The sequence below is a fragment of the Ctenocephalides felis genome, unplaced genomic scaffold (genome assembly GCF_003426905.1).
Source record: "Ctenocephalides felis isolate EL2017-DRISC unplaced genomic scaffold, ASM342690v1 CF-g0.4_SCAFFOLD_00845, whole genome shotgun sequence".
Lineage (NCBI taxonomy): Eukaryota > Metazoa > Arthropoda > Insecta > Siphonaptera > Pulicidae > Ctenocephalides > Ctenocephalides felis.
In genome coordinates, this window is record NW_020536999.1 from 69,768,110 (window position 1) to 69,792,160 (window position 24,051).

At 29.9% G+C, this 24,051-nt stretch overlaps 1 protein-coding gene across 1 annotated transcript in view; it reads left to right on the top strand.

Annotated features, from left to right (window-relative positions):
- The window catches only part of LOC113387958 (transient receptor potential cation channel subfamily A member 1-like), a 161,835-nt gene extending 139,664 nt beyond the window's left edge, over positions 1-22,171 (top strand). Inside the window, exons 14-21 of the mRNA XM_026625356.1 lie at positions 4,592-4,736; positions 5,663-5,770; positions 10,961-11,650; positions 14,218-14,377; positions 17,471-17,583; positions 18,419-18,578; positions 20,735-20,862; positions 22,025-22,171. Of these exons, the coding sequence (XP_026481141.1) occupies positions 4,592-4,736; positions 5,663-5,770; positions 10,961-11,650; positions 14,218-14,377; positions 17,471-17,583; positions 18,419-18,578; positions 20,735-20,862; positions 22,025-22,171 (1,651 nt within the window). The remainder of the gene's footprint in view (positions 1-4,591; positions 4,737-5,662; positions 5,771-10,960; positions 11,651-14,217; positions 14,378-17,470; positions 17,584-18,418; positions 18,579-20,734; positions 20,863-22,024) is intronic.
- The last annotated feature ends 1,880 nt before the right edge of the window (positions 22,172-24,051 follow it).

The following is a 24,051-nucleotide window of genomic DNA, read 5'->3' on the forward strand; positions in this document are numbered from 1 at the left end:
GGTGCCACTTTCTAAAGTTATATTTTGTGTTACCAATGTTTGATTGATAGCATTAATTAATTTTTAGCAAAGGTTGCAAATTTGTTAATTCAGTTTGATTTCTAACTTTGTTATCTAACATAATTTATAATTTAATAAACATTTCGCAAAATATTTTTCGACTTATTTGTAAATGACCTTAGGTGTCCGGCACTTGGGGACTTCCGTACTTCCTGTACTTTAATTAGTTTTTCCAGTTTAAAATGTTTTGTTTTCTTCGGAATAAAAATTTGTATTTTTCTTACAATCATTCGTAATATAGCCTGGGACATATATTTTTAGCAGCAAATGCCCAATTATGTTTTCATTTTTTGAAAAGTTTAATTTTATTCCAAATTAATGTTGGAATCGTGTTCTGATTGATCAAATAAATAAAATTAATCCATCTTTTTTCTTTTTTTTTTTTGTTTTTTATGGAAATTTTAGTATGGGCATTTATTTTTTAGTATTGAAAAAAATTATAATTATACTGAAGCATCTTTTTGTGTGCTTTTTTTAGCTTTTTCGACTTCTTCGCAATTCTGATCCCACCGAGCTGCAGACTTAAAAATTGTTCTATTTGTTTCTCCATACTGTTTAATAATACTATTTTTAGGTAGATTTTTTTTGTAGTTTATATAACACAATTATAATTTAATAATTTGTTATCTGAATTTTTCATTGTTGGTAAGTATCTCATAATTTCTTGAATATATCAGTTTACAAACTTTGTTTAATAGTTCAACGTAGGACGTATACTAATGGCCAACAGCATCCTTTTTTCCAAATGTTTCCAAATTATCGCAGTTATTCTGATCTTAACACATCTTAGCATACATCTCATTTCACAGTATCTATAACGTTTATCGAACACAGTAATAAATTTACGCCCGTAGCACTTTACATTTAAGTGCTATTGTGGTTGAGCATACGTCGTCAAGAATTATCAAATTGTTATTATTTATAATTTATATATTAAATTACCTCCACATGTGTTACGGGTGCTACTCCATAAAATGTGATTACCAATAAAATATTCAGTAATTAAAACTCACGTTTTGATTGCTTGCATTCTTGGTGTCTAAACATTATACAGTATACAGTATACTACTAAAACTAAGCAAAACCGAACATATGTTCAAATTGGAGCAGCACATAAATAATAACAAATTGTAGTCTGCCTGAAGGCAGGTCCATGATAAGAGATCACGCCAAATACTCTTTCTATCATTTCATGTTTATCATTTCTATTAGCATTTTGTTAGTTCACTTTTTATTCATTTTTATGCATTTTTTCTTCCAAAATTTTAATGTCCTTTGCATTTTTTCTTCTATACTTCAGTGTCCTGTGCTTTAATTCTGAAGGAAAAGACAACTGAAATTTTCTGTATTTAGTTCTGTGGTTTCAAATCTCGCGTTAGTCATCAATGATTAGCATTCTCCATCTTCTGAATCGTAAACTTATATATTGCTTTCAAGGACTAACTTTCTGTTCCATATATAGTCTGGATCAGCCCAAGGCTTTTTCAATCAATGTCAAAAGTTTTTAAAATCCTCATATTCGTGCTCCTTTTGATTCTAACGTGAGCTTTCTGCCAATCTATAAAATAGAAGCAAATGTCCTCGTTAACATCGAGACATCTGTCCGACAATATTGAGATCAAATATTCCAATGGTGTCACTGGTGCCTTTTTCTTTTCTGAAACCAAACTGATGTTCACTCATGTGATGCTCGATCTGACCAAAACCTTTCTTCTGTTGAATTAGGTAATTGTTTAACCATTTCTCTATATTCAGTTTTAATGGCTAAATACATACATTTTAATTTATGTAATTATATGTTTGTACAAAGTATAACGAGTTTTGTTTTTTGTGAATTGATCCATATTAGTTATTCAGATTGAACACATGTCTCTTATGTTATGTCTTATTAAAAATAAATGAATTTATTATTATGAAATAGGTTAAACTTTACTTGCTTTTCCTATATATTTAACACAAATTTTCTCCACATTTGTTAGTAATAAAAAGCCATGTAAAACGAATAATGCTCGGTTCATCTAGAAACGAGCTCTAGCCAATATGTATGCACTATTGGAACATTTAGCACACCATTCATTTCAATCACAAAAATTTTATTTATTTTTCATGTTTTTTATTGATTTTTTTTGTTTTATCATTTTCTTGGCTATATTTCAAAAGCAAGTGTATTGTGCTGAGCATCGCATTACAATTTATTTATTGAACTTTTGTTTGTTTTATATTAATTTTGATTAAGTAGGAGAGCATGTACATTATTTTTATTTTTTTAGATTCTTTCTGTTTTCTATTTTATCCTTAGACGACGACATGGAAAACGTACTTTTTACCAATGTGGGACTGATCGAGTTTATTTTTCTTGTCAGTATTATATCTGGTTCTTCATTTATATTCTGTTCTTAGTACAGCATTTCAAAAAATTCAGAATATTTTTTCTAACTTTTTTTGAACTAGCTGTAAGTGGAATTCTGTCTTAAGGCAATTAGGGCATCGTGCCTTAAGGCAAATTGCTGGAACTTCCCGTACCAAAAATTATTATTTTTTCAAAAACGATTAACATTTTTGAAAAAATTTTACTTCGAAAAAAATAAATTTTTGAGAAACTATAAATTTGACAAAAAATTACTTTAAAAAAAAAAAAAATTATTTGAAAAAAAAATTTGTTGAGAAAAAAAAATTTTTTTGAAAACAAAAATTTTTTTTAAAAAAAAATTTTTCTTCATTTTGACATATTTTGGAAATTCTGAACTTTTTTTCAAAGCAATCGCACTGCTTGAACTGCATAGAGGCGCAATGTCAAAGCTCGCAAGTGCCGCGCCGCCGTCTAACGCATAAGCATTGGTACGGAACCCATAAAAATGTAAACTAGCTGTAAGTGGAATTCTGTCTTAAGGCAATTAGGGCATCGTGCCTTAAGGCAAATTGCTGGAACTTCCCGTACCAAAAATTATTATTTTTTTTAAAAACGATTAACATTTTTGAAAAAAATTTAATTAAAAAAAATAGATTTGAGAAACTACAAATTTGACAAAAAATTACTTTTTTTTGAAAAAAAAATTTATATGAAAAAAAATATTTTTTTTTGAAAAAAAATTTTTTTTTTGGATACAAAAAATTTTTTTGAAAAAAATGTTTTCTTCATTTTGACATATTTTGGAAATTCTGAACTTTTTTTCAAAGCAATCGCACTGCTTGAACTGCTTAGAGACGAAATGTCAAAGCGCGCATGTGCCGCGCCGCCGTCTAACGCATAAGCATTGGTACGGAACCCATAAAAATGTAAAAAAAAATATACTTATTGTTAAAATCTCTATAAAATATCTGATAATTTGATGTGCATATGTCTAATGATAATTTTTAACCGCCGAACAGCATTATTTTTTACTTTTTTCATTAGATCTCCGAAACCGCTAGACCTACCTCCATGAAAATTTGATCAATTCTACATCTTGTCAATACAAGTAAAATGTTTTTTGAATTATTCAAATCGGACGCTCTGTTCTCTTAAAAACGGAGGTACCGTTCTTGTCACTTTTTGCCCCGTATCTTCAGAACGGCTAGACCTGCCTTTGCCAAAAACTAATCAGCACGTCTCCTTATCAATACGAATCGAATGTTTTTTGAATTATTCAAATCGGTTGATCCGTGTTCCCGAAATCGTCGACGAAAATTTGTATCCGCACATACATACACACACATACATACATACATACATACATACATACATACATACATACATACATACACACACACACACACACACACACACACATACATCCATTTTTTCTAAGGTATGCCAAAATGTTCAGAAGGTTTTGAAACGTCGAGAAATGCAAAAATTTTCATTTTCGATTTTTTTGCGATTACTATAACTTACCCTACGGGAAGTTAAAAAAGATTATACTTATTGTTAAAATCTTTATAAAATATCTGATAATTTGATGTGCATATGTCTAATGATCATTTTTGACCGCCAAATGGCATTTTTTTTTACTTTTATCATTAGATCTCCGAAACCGCTAGACCTGCCTTCATGAAAATTTGATCAATTCTTCATCTTGTCAATACAAGTAAAATGTTTTTTGAATTATTGAAATCGGACGCTCCGTTCTCTTAAAAACTGAGTTACCGTTTTTGTCACTTTTTGCCCCGTATCTTTGGAACGGCTGGACCTGCCTTCGCCAAAAACTAATCAGCACGTCTCCTTATCAATACGAATCGAATGCTTTTTGAATTATTCAAATCGGTTGATCCGTGTTCCCGAAATCGTCGACGAAAATTTGTATCCGCACATACATACACACACGCACATACATACATACGTACATACACACACACACACACACACACATACATCCATTTTTTCTAAGGTATGCCAAAATGTTCAAAAACCTCTGAAACGTGAAGATATATAAAAATTTTCATTTTCGATTTTTTTGCGATTACTATAACTTGCCCTACGGGAAGTTAATAAAACTGTTTCTGAACCATATGAAGGCATATCTCACATTCTTTGTTAATTTTCTTTTACCAGAGGTGGTGAAGTAATGGCTCTGAAGTCCGACAAACATCCATGTGTAACATTGGCGCTCATTGCTTCCATGCCGAGGGTTTTTGAAGCAGTTCAGGACAAATGCATAACGAAGGCAAATTGCAAAAAGGACTCTAAATCCTTTTATGTAAGTTAGAAATATACACAAAACAGCAATTTGAAAAATATTACGTGATAAAATAAAAAAAAAGTTTTAAACTATAATTTAGTTCTTGAGTTTAATTGTGAGCTAATTTATTACATTTAATTAAGATATCCTTGATTATTGAATTTTTTATAGTTGTAATTTAATACGTTTGATTTTGTTTGATTTATTGCGACATTCTAAATTAACGTTCCTCGTATTTAATACATTTTATTCACTAATTGTGAAAGCGCTTTTGAAATGCATTTTTTGCATAAAATATTTTATGCTTATATTTAATTATAAATAAATATTATATATGCGTCCTAAACTTAATCGGATTGATAAGAGTTAATAAATATTTATAAAAATATATCATTTCATTAAAATAATTAATTTAATCATTATTAACACTATACCAAATTGATAGTAATTTGTTATAAATTGTTATTTATGATTTATAAAAATTTTATCATAAATTTATTACAGGCCTTATTTAACAAATCAATTACCAATATAATCGTAATTAAATGGTGTAAAATTTAAAAGTTATCTATTTATAGAACATCTATATAGAGCATTTTAAAGCGCATTATACATATATATATATATATATATATATATATATATATATATATATATATGTATATATATTTATATATATATATACCCACCATACATAATTCGGACGCTAAAGTTAACAAAATCTTACATATATAAACCATATTTGTTACATTATTTTGTAATTTTTTTGTCGAGTAGGTGAAATATTCATTTACCTGTTTGCAATGTCCGACAATGTATGCTCAAATGGACGAGAAAACAGGAGATGCCCTTGCCATATCAGAACCAATACCCCTTCCAGCCCTTAATGTAAGTCAAAATTAATAAGGAACACTTTATCACCAATATTTTTTATTCTTTTCTAGATAAAATATTCTTTTACTGCTTATCAAAAATCTGCCGAAAATATCAAAGAAATCAGACAAACACAAAACGATCCAAATTGGCGACCGATACCATTAGAAGTGGTCAATGTAAGTTAAAGGTTTGGTGGAGTTTTCGGTGTCGGGTTGCGGGTTTTTTGGCTTATTTTCTAACATTTATTACGGTGTTCAATCTTATTTTTTTGTATCAATTGTCGTATATACACATACATTTATATGTATATATATACATATATATATATATATATATATATATATATATATATATATAATTAAACGATAAACATTCTTTATCAATTAGTGTTAATGCGTTGTATGTTATCAACAAATCAAACCAGGACAGAAACAAAAATTCAAAGCAATACTAATAGAATTCAAAATAATATTTTTCAGAAAAAAAAACTAATATTTTATAAGAAGAATTATGTTCATCTGGCTACAGATCGATACCTAAAGTTACTTCAGTAAAAATCATTTTACAGAATTATTATTAGTGTAGCTAAGCAACACACTACATAATATAACTTATTATTGAATACATATACATTTGTGTATATGTTTATATAGGATAACGGTTGCACATCCCGGGCATGTAGGTCGGGGCTAGTTGAGTAAATTTTTACTTAAACGGAGTAGCTCCTCAATGAAAAGTCTCAATAAATTGCTATACGGCTTAATGGATTTGTTGTTTATCGCTCAACAAAAGTGTTAATACTATTTTTGGTAAGAAGTAAAATTTAAAAGCTACAGCTGTTTAAATGCAAAAAATCAAGTATGCTAAATGTACCCCATAGGTGGAGCAAGTTGAGCACTAAGAAAGTATAATGAAATCATAGGTTCAATGTCGATTAGTGATGAAATAAAATAAGTTTTTAATAACCAGTTCTATATTTATAGTCTTTATTGACAGAGAAAACAAAACTTATAGTAATTTTCTTTGAATAAGTAACTAAAAGTAGAATCAACAAAACAATATCGTATCTTAAAAATTATTTTACCATTATAATCAGTATTTTTTGTTTAAAATCATTATTTCTTTATATTATTACTCATAGACTTAGCTTAAATCTTAAAAATATTAATTAATTTCAACTAACCACAACTCGGAATTTCAAAAGAAAAGTGAATTTATAAAAAAAAACGTAAGAATTATACCCAGAATCTCTGTGCATATTAAAAGTACTATAATTATATGGAAGAATAACATTTACCTGATTAAAAATAAATAACATTTAACTAAACCAGACGAAAACTCGTGATTAATTACTTTTTTACTTTTTGGTCTCAAAATAAACAAAACGGCCTCACTCATTTGTCAAGCGGCCACTAGCGATGGCGGGATGTTTATTTCTCCCAAACCTCTATCTTTCCGCCATATAATGCCTAAACGGACGGTGAATAGTTTTCGAGATATTTCGATTGCTCAACTTGCCCCTATGCTCAACTAGCCCGCTCTACCCTAATGTTATCGCTACTGGTATAAAATTTCAACGACAAGCATCACTGAATTTCAACCCTGAAGTCGGAACAATCAATCACATTATATGAAAACCGGAGATGTACGAATAACTATCTCTCTTACAATTTCATGTGTGGTGTTGAAATTTATCTCTTTTGGCATGAATCGACTCAACACTGGGTTACGCACCTATATTGCAATTTGCTATTTCCAATATTTCTGCCGATTCTAGAAATTTTTACTTTGCGAATTTGCATATTTAGTTAGTCAATATGCAATCAAAGTTAATAAATACGAGTTTCTAAAACATGCACTCATTGGGAGCATATTGATTTTCAAGAAATGTAAACTAGAACTACTAATGGACGACAAGAAATCGGTCAGTTATCACAGTTTTTGGCGAACCGAAGGTCGGCGCCAGTATTATAAAGGTATTGTGGAATAAGCGGCTACTGCCGCCCATCATTCAAGCCATCATGTCGGCACCCAAAAATCGCGAGCTAGATGAAATCCCGGATTGTTGATAAGTAAACAGTTGATAAGCTAATATTATCCACAGACAAACTAATGGAGAATGTCATCTCATAAATATCACAACTTCGAAAACACAACATCAAATATAAAGATTGCATAACCATTTCCACATGGTTTCTGCCAGTATCACTCAATATTTGGTGAAATAGCTCGAAACTGCAATGAACCATGTTCATTTAAATTTTTAAACAAAACTTATAAAATCAATCAATCAAGAAAATTCATCAGTGCGGCGCATGACTGTCAATTAATTACTTCAATAAACCGCCAATCTGTAGTGGACAAGGCATCTAAACAAGAATTCCTAGTTAATACGGGAGCGGATATATGTATATACGCGCGCAGCAAACTGAAATGGCAGCATCCGTGAACAGACTACACATTATATACGGCAAAAAGCACAAAACTGGCTACCTATCTTTTATTGTAATTTTGTTATCGCCGACGTAGAAGAATTATCATTGGAGCATTTCCTATCATTTTATAAATTATTAGTTTGGTCGCTTTCATAAAGCTGCATGAAAAAAATACAATAGATTCGAACAAAAAAAGCAAAAGCGGCGAAAACTTGTTTTTTTTTTCAATGTATTCGCTCTGGTACATTATAAGAACTATGTTATATGCAATCAACAGGAACAAACATGAGCATGGCACCATAGTCAGGCGACGCGTCTGAGGAAGACTTAGATTTCTAGTTGAAAAATATTGCGGCTGTTCAGGCAACCTATATTGTTTCGTACAAAAAATTGGCTATTTTTACAATGCCATAGTTGATACGGAATCACGCAACTGGTTTAATTCAAGGCTAGAATTTGCGACCCCTACTCAAAGTCTGCCCAAGTAACCTTCACGCTCCGAAAAAATAAATATCCCCCCGTTGTACTTCACAACAACCAAATACTAACTCAAGACCACGCTAAATATTTGGGAATGTACCTTGACCAAAAATTAAACTGGAAGACGCACATCCACAAAAGCACGAACAACTCGAATATCACTGGCTACTAAGCAGTCGTTCGAAGCTATCGACATTCAACAAAAACCTTTTGTGCAAAGTGATCCTGAAACCAGTGTGGACGTACGGTCTTCAAATATGGGGTTCAGCAGAGAATAGCAACATACAAATAATCCAGCTCTTCCAAAACAAAATATTACTCCAAGCCATTTGTGCTCCAAGATATGTGCCCATCTGGCTAATTCAACAAGAACACGTACTCCCACAGTAATCAGCAAATAGTAACAGCATATATCCACACTAGAAAGAATTACCATTGGGCAATCTTTCTAAATAAACCATATATTATAACATTTCAATCACTAAATGTCTTTACTTAGGCAGATTGTAATTTGATGGTAAATAATAATAATATTAATGAAAAAAAAAGAATTTGCGACCTACTCGTATTAGAATCTTCAGGGGGCAATCATTGCTTTGTTTCGAAACACCAAAGATCAGTTGTCTAAGTTGAAGAGCTTTGAGTCGAAAATATTCAAGAACTATGAATTTTTAGTTAAACAAGGTAGAATTACAAGGGGTCCATCTGTTTCAATATATAACAGAATTTGAAAACCCAGTGTTGCAAGAACGGGCGAAGATGTATAAATTTTGAGATTTAACATCACTATTGCAAGTAATTAAAGAATTGACTACAGCGAAAAGGGGCAATTCTCGAGCCTTCAAGCTGCTATTGCTGAGATAATGCTCGAAACAATCTGAAATGTACTCAAAAATTGGGTGGATCGAATGGACTACTGCCAAGTCAGCCGTGGTGGTCATTTGACCGAAATTATTTTTCATAAATAAATGTCATCAACCTATTAAATAAATGTTCAATCATTGAAAAATATTGAGCCGTTTTCATTGTATAGAAAATTAAATTTAAATTTTTAAATAGGCCACCCGTTATGACCGCGAAAAATTTCTGGTGTAGCCAGATAGTACTACACCGGCCTAAATAGTCAAAACAGAATAAGTGTCCGACTTCGAACTCAAATATTTAATAGATTCGGATTCGGTAATATCAATCATAAAACGATTATGTAAATATTAGTGGATGTACGGAGAAAGAACATGTGAAAATTGCATAAAATTATTTTAATGATTTTCAATATTTATAATCATAAGCAATGGCTTTAAAATATATCAAAAGGGCAAGTTAAGTTTACAACACTGTAATATTTTTTGGAAAAACGTCTAAATTTGGGAAAGGTTATTTATCGGTAGTAAAAAATTAACGTTTTTGACGAATGCCATTTGTAAGTTTCATAACAATATCAAATTGTTAATAATATCAAAAGATATTTTTCTTTTTATTTAAAGGATGGTTTATTGTGTTGTCTGGTGCGATTTATTGGCTATGAAGGTAATTTTTTTAAAAATAAATTAATGTATTTTGCTTATATATGAATTACTATGCACTGTTTCATATCTTCTATATATTTTGTTACTATTTATTATTTGTTGTTTTGCAATATTTTTCTAGTATAAAAATTTATTTTTCTCACATAGTTTTATAGTTTTTGAACTAACTGTAGACAAAGAGTGTTGCTTTTATATTTGGATCGTCTGTTTTTATTGTTGTTTGTCGTCACTTTATATTTTTGATTAATAAGTAAAAACTAATAAATAAACTTAAGTATATATATGTATATATATATATATATATATATATATATAATATTTATATATATACATATGATTTAGTTGTTAATTTTGATGTTGAGATATATGAGTAAGTTCTTGTGGGGCGATACATTTAGCACTAAAGCCTCGGAGCTTGCACATTTCACAAGTCGTGGCAGAAATTACTTAATTTTACTCACATTTTTGTTCAAATAAAACTATCATTTTTCTTTTTACATCTTACAAAAAATGATAAAAATTCATAGTGTGGACAAGTTAGATGTATAAATGTTAGTGCTTATTTCTAGTGTTGTGTACACATCTTAGATGTAACCTACCAACGTTAATATCCACTGCTGATGGCATTAAATTGAATGTCGAAACGTTTGGAATTAAAGATTAATTTATAAATCCTTGCTTTTTATTTTTTGATGTATCACCCCACAAGAACTTACACATATATACATATATATACATATATAATTTGAACTTGAAATTTATCGTTTTAGAATGGTGATGTCACTAGAAGGTAACATCAAGTGAAAAAGATAATAAATATTTTTAAATATATAACTTAATATATATTTAATTATTAAATATATATTTTTTTTGTTTGACTGATTATTTAGAAAAATATTCTCAACCTAGTTCGATTTTCTTTTAGGCTATGGTCGCCCATGGTCGCGTGGAACTCTTAGCACATCCGCTCAGCCAAAAGTATCTGGAAATGAAATGGAACTCTTACGGAAAATATTTTCATTTAATAAATCTTTTATTCTATAGCATTTTTCTTATGTTTGTCACTGTTTATTCTTCGAATCTCAATCCTGAGATAAAAGGCCGTACTTTAAATTACTGGAACTGCACCGACTCGAGAAATCAAAACTACACAGGGCCGCTTTTGAAAATGTTCCAGAACAAAATGATTAGTCAAAATAGCACAATTTCAAAACAAGGCTCAAGTTACGCCCCTATCATGTACACCAGTGCCGTATTTATCATAATTTATATATCTGTCCAATTTATTAAGGAGGTATGTCAGATTTACCAGCAAAAATGGCAGTATCTGCTAGAGCCTTTCAACCTGGTCACATGGGCCTTGTACATCTCGTCCATTATCATGGTTGTACCAATGTTGATCGGTGGAAAAGTGGATAATTTGCAAGTCTCCTCTGCCTCAATTACGGTTTTCTTGAGTTGGTTCAATCTGTTGCTATATCTGCAAAGATTTGACCAGGCTGGAATCTATGTGGTGATGTTTTTAGAGATTCTGCAGACCCTTATCAAAGTTCTTCTAGTGTTCTCGATTCTGATAATCGCTTTCGGATTGGCATTCTATATTCTTCTATCGGGGGTAAGTAAATAATGCTCAATATTTTGTAAATCACTACTAGTATGTATTAACATTAGTAAAATAGATTCAATGTTAAATAATAATTATTTAAGTAAAACTTTTTAAACAGTCATAATTTAATATCTTACATATTTATTGAAAAAAAAACACATAATTTACGGAATAGTAAAAATATATATAAAATTTAAAAAAAAATCAAAGCAATATAAAATATGTATACGATAAAAATATGTAACATGTTAAAATATGTAAAAAATGTGATCAATTTAAAAAATAGTAGAGGGGACTGGGTACGGTTCTGCCAGGGTATGATAGAGTATCAGTCGCCATAAAACTATACTGCTTTTTAGATAGGTCAAAAAGTAGAAAGATGGAGAATTATTGTTCGAGCAAGTTCCCATTATTGCTTTTAGTCAGTTCGTAACATTAACATAAACTGTAGACCGCATTGATTTTAAAGAATCAAGAGTAAGTTTGTATTTTTTTTTACAATCATAACTGTTAATTGTATACAGATAAGTTACTTTTTGGTTATTTTGTTTTTGAGTTGAACAGTAGTAGTTATTTATCAGAAATTAGTTTTTGCTTAAATAATTATAATAATGATTTCTTTTAAAAAGTGTGCGTTGGGTACGGTTGAGATAAATTTTGGGGTACGGTCGTGACATGTATTTTTGTTACTTTCGGATGAAGATTAAGCAGATAAAAAAATCTAGCTTAACTTAGACAAAATACGAAAAAGAAAAAGAACATTCAAAACAATAAAAAAATATTTCAAAAAGAATTCTTGTTAACTTTGTTTTGTTTTTAAAATTAGGATTTGTTATATATTGTTATACTTTATTCATAAGCTTTGTTTAAATGTTTATGTTGTGTTGCGTTACATATTATTGTGTTCCGACAATAAAACTCGTTATAAACAATTTTGATGTTAATACTCATTGTTTTATACCTATTTTTGTACTTGTAACTAATTACACCAATCGCTTTTACAACCGACCCTCGGATGTAGACGTTTTTGTTACTGGTTCTTTTCTGTATGATTTGATTTTATGACTAATACATCGTGTTTAAGGACAGTATTTTAGTATTTTCAATTTTTGTTTATTATTTATCATAGCAAACTATACAAAGTACATTCAACTATATTTTATTAGAGGTATATATTATTTGACTGCGTGCGAAGGATCGCTATCCAGCGATAGCACCTTCTTAGTTGTTATGTGATATTTTGTCGTTCCGGCAAATGATTTTTGAGCCGGAACGCGTTCCGGGAAAAAAAATTAAATAGTGGGGTGGGTGGCATCATGCCTTAAGGCAAATTGCTGGAACTTCCCGTACCGTAAATCATACCCGTACCCGTACCCGTACCCGTACCCGTACCATGTTCGAGGAATACTGCATATTTTCAAATAGATTGTTATAAATATTGTAACATTGTCTAATATTTATAAGAATTATATAAACTGAATTGCAAAGTTGACATTATTTGTTTAAAGTATATTAGAACTATAGTCAGAATTAGAAATAAAATCTGATTTATTTTCGATATACAAAAAATTAAAAAAAAAAATGAAACAAAATTTTTTTTTCCAAAACCAATTATTTTATTAAGACAAGCAGAAAGTTATTTGAATCATTCAAATCGGACGCTTAGTTCTCTCAAAAACTGCCATTTTTTACATATTTAGCTCCGTATCTTCGAAACGGCTGGGCCTGCCTTTGACAAAAACTAATAAACACTTCTCCCAATCATTACTAAATGAATGTTTTTTAGATCATTCAAATCGGATACTCCGTTCTCTCAAAAAGTCGATTTCTATTTTATGCACTCTTTGCCCTGTATCCCCGAAACGGCTGGACCTGCCTTTGCCAAAAACTAATCAGCTCTTTTCCCTAACGATAGGAATCGAATGTTTTTTGAACCATTCAAATCGGTTGGTCCTTGCGCCTGAAAACGTGACTGGAAATTTGTATCCATACATACACACACATTCAAAACGTCGAGAAATGTAAAAATTCCGATTTTCGGCCCATTACAATAACTTACCCTACGGGAAGTTAAAAAAAAAAGTTCCATACAGAAAGCGATTTTAAGTGAATTTTATAAATTGTAATTAAACTAATTTTTATTAAACATTCCTATTATTGTAATAAATGGGTTTTCTAATGATTTTTGTTTCCTTTCCTTTTCGAACGGAACCGGGACAAACATGGAAACCGGTTTTGAACCGGTTTTCTAATTTTAGCGTTCCGGCAAAAAAAATATTAGCACAACACCACTGGTCGCACCCCATTGTTGTAGGCCGTAGGACCATATTGTATTTTAGTATTTTCAAATTGCCATTCATTTTAATTTTTTCTCAGCTAACTGGTATATTAACAAAATTATTAAATTGTTTGATAAAAAAGAGGGGCACAACCGTACCCAGACTCCCCTATAGCATTTACATGGCATAAACTTAAAATATAGAAATTTGACTAAAAATCACTGTATACGGACTATTTCATTATATAATTTTATATATAGTACTTACCATTAAAATACCAACATTTTTACATTTTAGGGTGAGACGCATCTTTCCTTCAAGACCATTCCGATGTCACTGATGAGGACTTTCGCAATGATGCTGGGCGAGATCGACTTCCTCGGAACCTACGTCAATTCCTATTATGGAGAATCGAAAAGAACCCTAGACTTTCCACTGCCGACTTTCTTGATCTTAGGTACCTATCATTGTTATAATTAATAATATTTCAATCGGCAAATTGATTTATTTCTCGTGTTATAAGAGGCTATTGTGCAAGAAATATCATACTGATCAAAAAAAATTTAAGTTTGAAATATACACGTCAATATAAGATATTTTGCTTTGAAAATATGTATCAGTTTTCGACAGTTTACTTTTTATTTGAACTATTATGAACAACTTATGAATATGATTTCTGTTACGTAAGGAGTTTTATATAGGTAATTGTAATGTAAGGATCCATTTTTTTAAGGAGTATTCATATTTTTGCCAGAACACCTTATAAGATATTTTAACATTATGTTGATTTTTTGAAGAGTTCTAAATCTGTTTGAAAAATATCGGTCAGAAAATGTGCTGATTAGTTTTAGGCGCTTTTTCTTCGTAAATAATTTTTCTTTGTGACGATTTCAAATGAAACTCTGTATAGTCATAGAATTCACAGTCTTAATGAACATCCTAAAATATCGTAGGCCTACAATAAATCAATTATTAACTTCCCGAAAGAGAAGTTTATGTTTTCATCAAAAATTCTGATTCGCTAATTTTATGTTTTCTCGACGTTTCAAGTCATTCTGAATCGAATGAGACCAAATTTGGAAAAAGTATGTGTGTGTGTGGTAACAGATTTTTGCGGTAAATCGACGTTGTCTCAAAAATGACTAAACCTATTTGAAAAATTTAAAAACCATTCGATGTATCTCGATGAGGACTATTGTTGTGTTGTGAGTATTGTTGTGCGACGATCGGCCAAGCCATTTCTTTATAAATATCAGAAAAGTGAATTAATTTTCGTCCACGTTTTAGCCCGCAATTCTGAATCGATTCTGAAAATTCAAAAACCGTTCGAAAGGTATTGATTGGGAATTGTGCTGATTAGTTTTTGGTACAAATCGGCCGGGCCGTTTTCTTGTAATAAAATGATAAAACTAGCTGTAAGTGGAATTCTGTCTTAAGGCAATTAGGGCATCGTGCCTTAAGGCAAATTGCGGGAACTTCCCGTACCAAAAATTATTATTTTTTTAAAAACGATTAACATTTTTGAGAAACTACAAATTTGACAAAAAATTACTTTTTTTTGAAAAAAAAAAATTATATGAAAAAAAAAAAATTTTTTTGAAAAAAAAATTTTTGAAAAAAAAATTTTTTTTTGGATACAAAAAATTTTTTTGAAAAAAATGTTTTCTTCATTTTGACATATTTTGGAAAATCTGAACTTTTTTTTAAAGCAATCGCACTGCTTGAACTGCATAGAGACGAAATGTCAAAGCGCGCATGTGCCGCGCCGCCGTCTAACGCATAAGCATTGGTACGGAACCCATAAAAATGTAAAAAAAAAAATATACTTATTGTTAAAATTTCTATAAAATATCTGATAATTTGATGTGCATATGTCTAATGATAATTTTTGACCGCCGAATGGCATTATTTTTTACTTTTTTTATTAGATCTCCGAAACCGCTAGACCTGCCTCCATGAAAATTTGATCAATTCTATATCTTGTCAATACAAGTAAAATGTTTTTTGAATTATTCAAATCGGACGCTCCGTTCTCTTAAAAACGGAGGTACCGTTCTTGGCACTTTTTGCCCCGTATCTTCGGAACGGCTAGACCTGCCTTTGCCAAAAACTAATCAGCACGTCTCCTTATCAATACAAATCGAATGTTTTTTGAATTATTCAAATCGGTTGATCCGTGTTCCCGAAATCGTCGACGAAAATTTGTATCCGCACATACATACACACACATACATACATACATACATACATACATACATACATACATACATACATACACACACACACACACACACACACACACATACATCCATTTTTTCTAAGGTATGCCAAAATGTTCAGAAGGTTTTGAAACGTCGAGAAATGCAAAAATTTTCATTTTCGATTTTTTTGCGATTACTATAACTTGCCCTACGGGAAGTTAAAAAAAAATTTTAGACGATTTTTTTTATTATTTTTTTGACGGTAGATACCATAGTTGTCTAGATCATACTAAAATATTATTACCCTACGGCAACTCGTTTAGCTTTAAATATTCGTCAAAGTTTGCAAAAATTGGTATCGTTTTTTTGGCATTTGTCAAAATTAGACCTTTCATCGACGTTTGCTCAAAAACGCCTGAACCGTTTTTAGAAATTTAAAAGCCATTTGATGTTCTCGATGAGGCCTGTCGATTGTCAGCTTTGTGCGACGATCGGCCGAGCCGTTTCCTTGTAATTTTGAAAAAAGTGTTGAACTTTTTGTTCACATTTAAGCTCATACTACCGAATCGATTTTAAAAAGTCAAAAACTGTTCGAAAGATATTAGTTGAGAATGATACTGATGATCAGTTTTAGGTGAAAATCTACCGAGCCGTTTTCTTGTAATTAACTGTTGAAAAAAAAATTAATACATTTTTTATGGAACTTTTTTGGCGATATATTTTATGCTCTTATAAAACATACTAAAATATTACGGCCTTACGACAAGTAGTTTAATTTTAAAAATTCATCAAAGTTTGAGAAAATGAGTAGTTTTTGTTAAAATTAAAATTAGACGATTTACTTACTTGGTATAACGATAGAGTATTTGGTCTTAATAAACATACTAATATAAATCATTAAAGTCCTACGGAAACTGGTTCAATTATAAAAAAATGATTGATTTCAAAAAAAATGTTTTTAGAAAATACTCTGAGTTAACGTGTTCGTTCATTTTCATTAATGTGTAATAAATCTACTTCGAATACTTTTAATCACTCATAAATTAATTTATTTTTTATTGCTTAAGTCGATTATTTACACATATCGGGAAGTTCATGTAACTTGCCTCAAGGCAAAATACCAATACCAACTAGTTTTATTTGTGGTTTTGTCTTTTTTTTAATAAACAATGTCTTTAGTGCTTATTTTTTATTGGTTTGGTACATATTGATTTTTTTCATTGATTTATAACTCTTTAATTGTTTAATTAAGCAATTTTATTGATTTTTATAGAAATATAAAGCGATAACACACACATAATCTTTATTATGATTTTGGAGTTTAGATTCTAATTTATCATAAATTTCAGCAATTTTCATGGTTTTGATGCCGATTCTGCTGATGAATCTGCTTATTGGTTTGGCAGTCGGTGATATCGAATCTGTGAGAAGAAATGCTCAGCTGAAACGATTGGCCATGCAGGTAAATTATTATTAAAATTTTATAAGTTCTAGGTTTTGTTTCTTTTAGATTCTTATTTAGTAAGATTTTGTATAATATATAGTCTGGCCTCTTTGTAGTTTCTCTGGTTTTTAGTTTTGTTTTTATTTATTTAATTATATTTTAGATTTTGCTCATGTGGCTTTCTGTATATTCCATAAAGAAGTTTTTAAATGCATTTTATTTGTTTTTAAGGTTTTATATTTTTATCGAAATTTGAAGACTTCAGCTTTATAGCTTTGAATTTTATTTTGTTTTTACTTAGTTTTTACTAGAAAATATTTTATTCAACAATAATTATACAATACGTTAATTATTAAATTTCATAATTTAAAACAATAATGTTTTACTAATAACGATTTTACAGTAATCGTGTGAAAGATGATTTTTTTATAAAATGTGAAACATCTAAAAAAATACTAAACTATATAATGACAAATTCAATTACTGGTTAGTGAGACCTAACCTTTTGTTTAAACAGAATTGATAAAAGGTTTTATTAGAAAACGTTGGAGCAGCGACATTAGATAATTCGCAAAATATTTTCCGATGTCGGTTCTAGTACAAAAAATGCTTTTAGAATAAATTCCTTCACTTTTAATACAATATATTTTTAGTATAATATTATTTGTATTGAATATACGAATAAATTGCATATTGAATAAAAAATGTTCTTCAACAATTTGCTGGATCTAAGTTCCGTTTTGTGCTATGGCTTATCCTGCAAAGTTTCTTCTTCTCTGCAAATAAGCGATAGAAAAAGAATCTTGACGTACCTAACTTGATAAAAAAATATTCTTTCATCTGTTATTTATAGGTCGTTTTACACACGGAATTAGAAAGCAAATTACCTCAGATACTTCTAGAAAAACTCGATAAGATAGAGCTTATAGAGTATCCTAATGACACTAAGAGCAAGCTTGGGTTTTTGGATTCCATTCTGAGAAAATGGTTCAGCAATCCATTTACGGATGAAGGTATATGATAGTGTTGCTTGTTAAAATATTCAGCTGCTATTATTATTAACTTAATATATAAAATATAGCCAAACGACTATTAATATTTGACAATTTTATTTTTTATTTACTGACACTCTTTTGCAATAATTGTAACATTTATTGTATCATTCAGAAAGTAATTTCGTTTTATAGACGTTTTGATAAGTCATTTTTTGTAACAAATTATATTCTGTCTGTTTTGGTCAATATTACTTTGTCTCATTTCTGGTAGTAGCATAATTGCGGAACCAATTTTTTTTTTGTTGTTATTGACAAATAACGGATAAAGGTGTTTTTCAACCTTTCTATTTGAGGTGAAGGTATTACCGACAAAAAAAATGTAGTAATCGGAACAAATTATTGTCCGATAACACCAGGTATGGATAATATACTGGCTGTGGCATTGTGTGCCATTCAAGCTGGAAAAGCTTTTGGCGATTGACCAAACATTTGTGATGTTGCGCGTTGACAATACATCAGACCTTGTCTAGATCAGAACCAATCAATACCTGTTGATCCACATTCAAGACCTTTCAAGTGGGCATAAGCCGTTGAATTTGTTAAATTCAATTTCAATGCGATCTCATTTGTTGTTATTTGCCGTTTTGCATCAACTAGTGCATTTTTTGCGTCTTTTTTAGCCTCAATCGATCATCATGAATCTTTGAAAAAAAGAGTGCGCGTTAAGGTTAACACGCGATTAAAGTAAAACTTATTTGATACTGTACAAGATGACATTTAAGTAAAAATAAATACATCATATAACAATTTTGAATAATGTTTATTAGTAATATGGTTACACTCGTGATGCACACATTTATTAGTGTTAACCATTATACACATTTATATAATGATAAATTATAACATATATATTTATAAAAGCATTAAAAATATATGTATAATATTCAAAAAACAATAATGTAATAAAAGTCATACTTCAAATATGACTTCGTCGCTGATCGGTTTGTCATTGTAATTAGCAATTAGAAATAAACCTTCATTAAAGAAATGAAGTAATTGCTGATTAATAAATTCTATAGTATTTGTTCACACAGTGGATTATGTTAAAAAACGCCTAAACAAATATTGTTTTTTCAACGTCACTCATCATGTAATTGTGTTTGAGGAACTTCATGTAATTAAAATTAACATACATTCATTGACTGCTTGTATTTTTTTAATTTTTCGCTGGCGATAAAATCTCATTCTTTGAACATCTGTAATATCTGTCTTGCCTAAAAATATTTTTCATTTTAATAACTTCAAAAATTTATAGAAACTACGAATAATATAGAAATAATTTCTAATCAATAATCTTACGTTTAGTACACAGTCTAAATGTTTAATTTGTTTTATTATTTTCAAGGAACAGGGTAAAATGTTCTTCTTATTCGGGCATTTTTCATTAAATCAAGATTTGTACTACGATGTACCTTTAAAATATTTATTTATTTATGCCGATTTCCTTGTTGATATCGGTACCCATACAGCATTGATGCCAGTACGCATACAACGTTGATTTCGGTACGCATACAACGACTGAATTCTATTCACATACACGACGGCTAATCACAATCGACCCGTAAAGAAATGATCTCATCGAGAGCGAATGACGATTTACACCTTAATCGCGCCTAAAGAAGTTTTACTTCAAAAATCTGAAACAAAATTTAACAAACCAGTTCTAGCAGTGTCGTACTTCCAATACATTTTTTTTAAACACATCTGTCAATTTCATTCTGGCTTAAAACATCATTTTTACTTTTCTTGTAGCAAAACAGAAAGAAAATTCCGCTGACTTCTTTCCGTATTTATAGAGGTACCATTCAAAAACTATTACGTATGATTGTTTAAAATATTTCACACATAAATCTTAATGTATAAGCTTTCAAATCATCTAATAGTTGAAGGGCTTAAGTATGACATTGGGTTACGAAATTACTTTCCGAACAGATTCATAATATTTTCCAGCAACCTCTTCATACCTACGATAGATTTTAAAATCTTATTATAAAATAGAATATTTGAACACCATTATTATATTCATTGATTACAAATGTTAAATCATTGGACTAATTGCATCCAAAACTAAATTATCTATAACAAGATAATCTATACGAATATTTTATGTTTAGGATTAGAAATGGTTTTGGAAAATCATGAAGACTACGTTACGACCGAATTAGAAAAGCAGAAGAGAAGACTGAAAGAGATTACAACTACATTAGAAGTTCAACATCAACTCTTAAGACTGATAGTTCAGGTAAAAATGATTAAATTAAAGGTGAATAGGCTTGTTGAATATTATAATTGTGATGCATGTAAATTATATATGCTATTCTACAACTATTTTGTAAGAATAAATCTTTTTGCCGTTTAATTTTGTAACGCTCACTATATTCATGCATTTTACTTTACGCTACGTTCTACAACTTTCTCTTATGTAAATTTTGATATTAAATACTAAATTACCCTAACTGAGAAGATCAGATATTCTTAAATACACGTAGATATTTTTATTATGCTGAAAAAAATATTTTATTTGATAATACAAATTGTATACACCTTTACCGATAAGTATTAATCGGTAATAAAATAATATTTAAACTAGTTGGTTTGGTATTTAGCCTTGAAGCAATTTACATGAACTTCCCGATATGTGTAAATAATCGACTTAATCAATAAAAAATAAATTACTTTATGAATGATTATAACTATTCCGAGTGGATTTATTACACATAATTGAAAACGAACGAACGAACACGTTAACTCGGAGTATTTTCTAAAAGCAAATTTTCAAAAATCAATAATTTTAATTAATCAATAATTATAATTGAACCAGTTTCCGTAGGACTTTAATGGCTTACTATGTTCAAGACCAAGTACACTATCGTTCGATCTTTACCAAAAACTAATCAGCACGATTCCCAACCAATATCTTTCGAACGGTTTTTGAATTTTCAAAATCGATTCAGAATTGCGGGCTAAAACGTAGACGAAAAATTTTTCACTTTTCTGCGATTTATAAAGAAACTGATTTAAAAAGAACTTGACAAACAATAGTCCTCATCGAGATACATCGAGTGGCTTTTAAATTTTTGAATTTACAGATACACACACACATACTTTTTCCAAATTTGGTGTCATTCGATTCAGAATGGCTTGAAACGTCGAGAAAACATAAAATTAGCAATTCGGATTTTATGATGAAAACATAAACTTCTCCTTCGGGAAGTTAAAAAACAACATTCATATAAAAAATATAAATAACTTGCAATTTATACCATTTGACACCCTATTAACTATTTGACTTATCAGACCAATGAAAGAAGTATTTAAGTTCTGAGAACCGAATTGATAAAAAATATCTTTAGTTCATTTGTATATTCTGTTTTTTTAATGCTTAGAATACTTTTTCAATATAGAAAATGGAAATAAAAACTGAGGCAGACGATGTGGACGAAGGCGTTTCTGCAAATGCGAATTCTTTGATGAGTGGACACACGAAATGGATGAGCCCGAGAATCCGAAAACAACTTAGAACCGCACTTAGTTTTAATAAAAGTCAATAGTTTGAATCCCATTGTCTTATAATTATATTATTTATTAGATTGTATTTTGTTAAAAATTATAGGATAATATACATATTTGTATCTAAAATGATATATTATCCTGAAACGAAAAATAACATCTTCTGGTGTAAAGTGTATATAATTGGGCATTTTCTTGGATAACATACGTATTTTTCATATCCCAAATAACGCGTCTCAAACATAATAAGTCCAAAATAAATAATTGTAAAGATTAGCTATAGCTCTCGGTGCGTATATTTTTTTTTCTAACTCTACTCCACAAAATTTTAAAATTGGGTTGCCAAAAAGTTATACATATGGTTTTAAATAGCACGTCGAAAATGAAAATGTCAAGATAATACTATAATTCATGGGTAGCATTTTGGTAAGTGCAATGGTCTGCGATACATGTTATTTTAAGCTGTTTTATGCCATCTTTGTGTTACAATATAAAATTAAATATGTCACCGAAAATTGCTATTACACTTTTTGTAATATTTATTATTTTTTTATTTATTTATATGCAAACCGTAATTAGTAAAAATAGAAAAATGTTATAAGTACCTAAGCTAAAATTATTTTGTATACTTAGTAGCGGCATAATGTCCGCACTTGAAGTAAATCATCATATGTAATTTGGCTTCAATGATAACACACTTATACACAATGATAACACAATTATCGGTCATGAAATTTCCCATAATAAAGTCTTTTCTTTGTCTTTTATTGTTAGAGCGGCTCGACTTGTATGGGTCAAAAAAGTCGCTTAGGCACACATGATTTTCTGATACTAGAGATCAAAATAAGAAATGCTGAAAAATCCATACCTTTGAAATGAATTCTGATGTCTCGTGCAATTTTGACCCATTTAGAGTGCCCCAATCGCGTCCAAATGTATAACCGACCCCCACTTTAGAAAGCCAATTCACCCATGCCCGTGGTTCATCCCCTGGGACCTCCCCTAAACGATTTTTCAACATTCAACCCTTATTTTTGGGTCAACGCATGGGACATCAGAATTCATTTCAGAGGTACGGTTTTTTCAGCAAAGTATCTTATTTAAAATTCATCCCTAAGCCGAGCCAAATATAAATTTAGTTTTTGATTACAACTTCAACAGACAGTTTGCAAAAAGAAACTAAAAATGTGGACGACTTTTTGAAAGCTAATTCTGAAAAGTTCGTATTACCTAACCAGGTAATCGTGAGCTAAAGATTACAGTTCCCTGACATTCCTGTAAACGATTCTTTTATTAGACCATCAATAATAATATCAACACTCATATCAAAAGACTAGTACTTGGCTTCTTTTTACAAACATTTTTTAGATTCATGTGTATCCGAGAATAGACCCATATATATGTACACTTCATACGGTTATATATTTGTGCATTTATAAATTATATATTTCATAACTTTTATATTTTATTTCAATTATTACCGAAATACTAGAACGAAAGTTAAATAAACCCAAGATTAATTTTAATATTACTTAACTCAAATACAAGGCATGCAAAATGCATTTAGTTAGTGCAACAATATTGGTTACCTATCTTTTACTGTTCACAATATATATGTAATAACATATAACAGTATATCTGTAATCTTTGTTATAACTTGGAACGGTATATTCTAAAAACAATATTTAACTAATATTGTACATATAATATTAAATGTCAAGTTTTACTTCAAATATGCATAGATATTTTATTTGCATTGGAAGAACGCTTCAAACATTGTGAGCTATATAATATATAAATGCAAAAATCATCACTTAACAAAAATTGCTTTAGAACCAATTCAGCGAATTACTTTGGTTCAATGGCGATAAATAGTCCCGTCATTTGGTAGTTTTTGCGGCAAATGTGAAATTCGTAAACA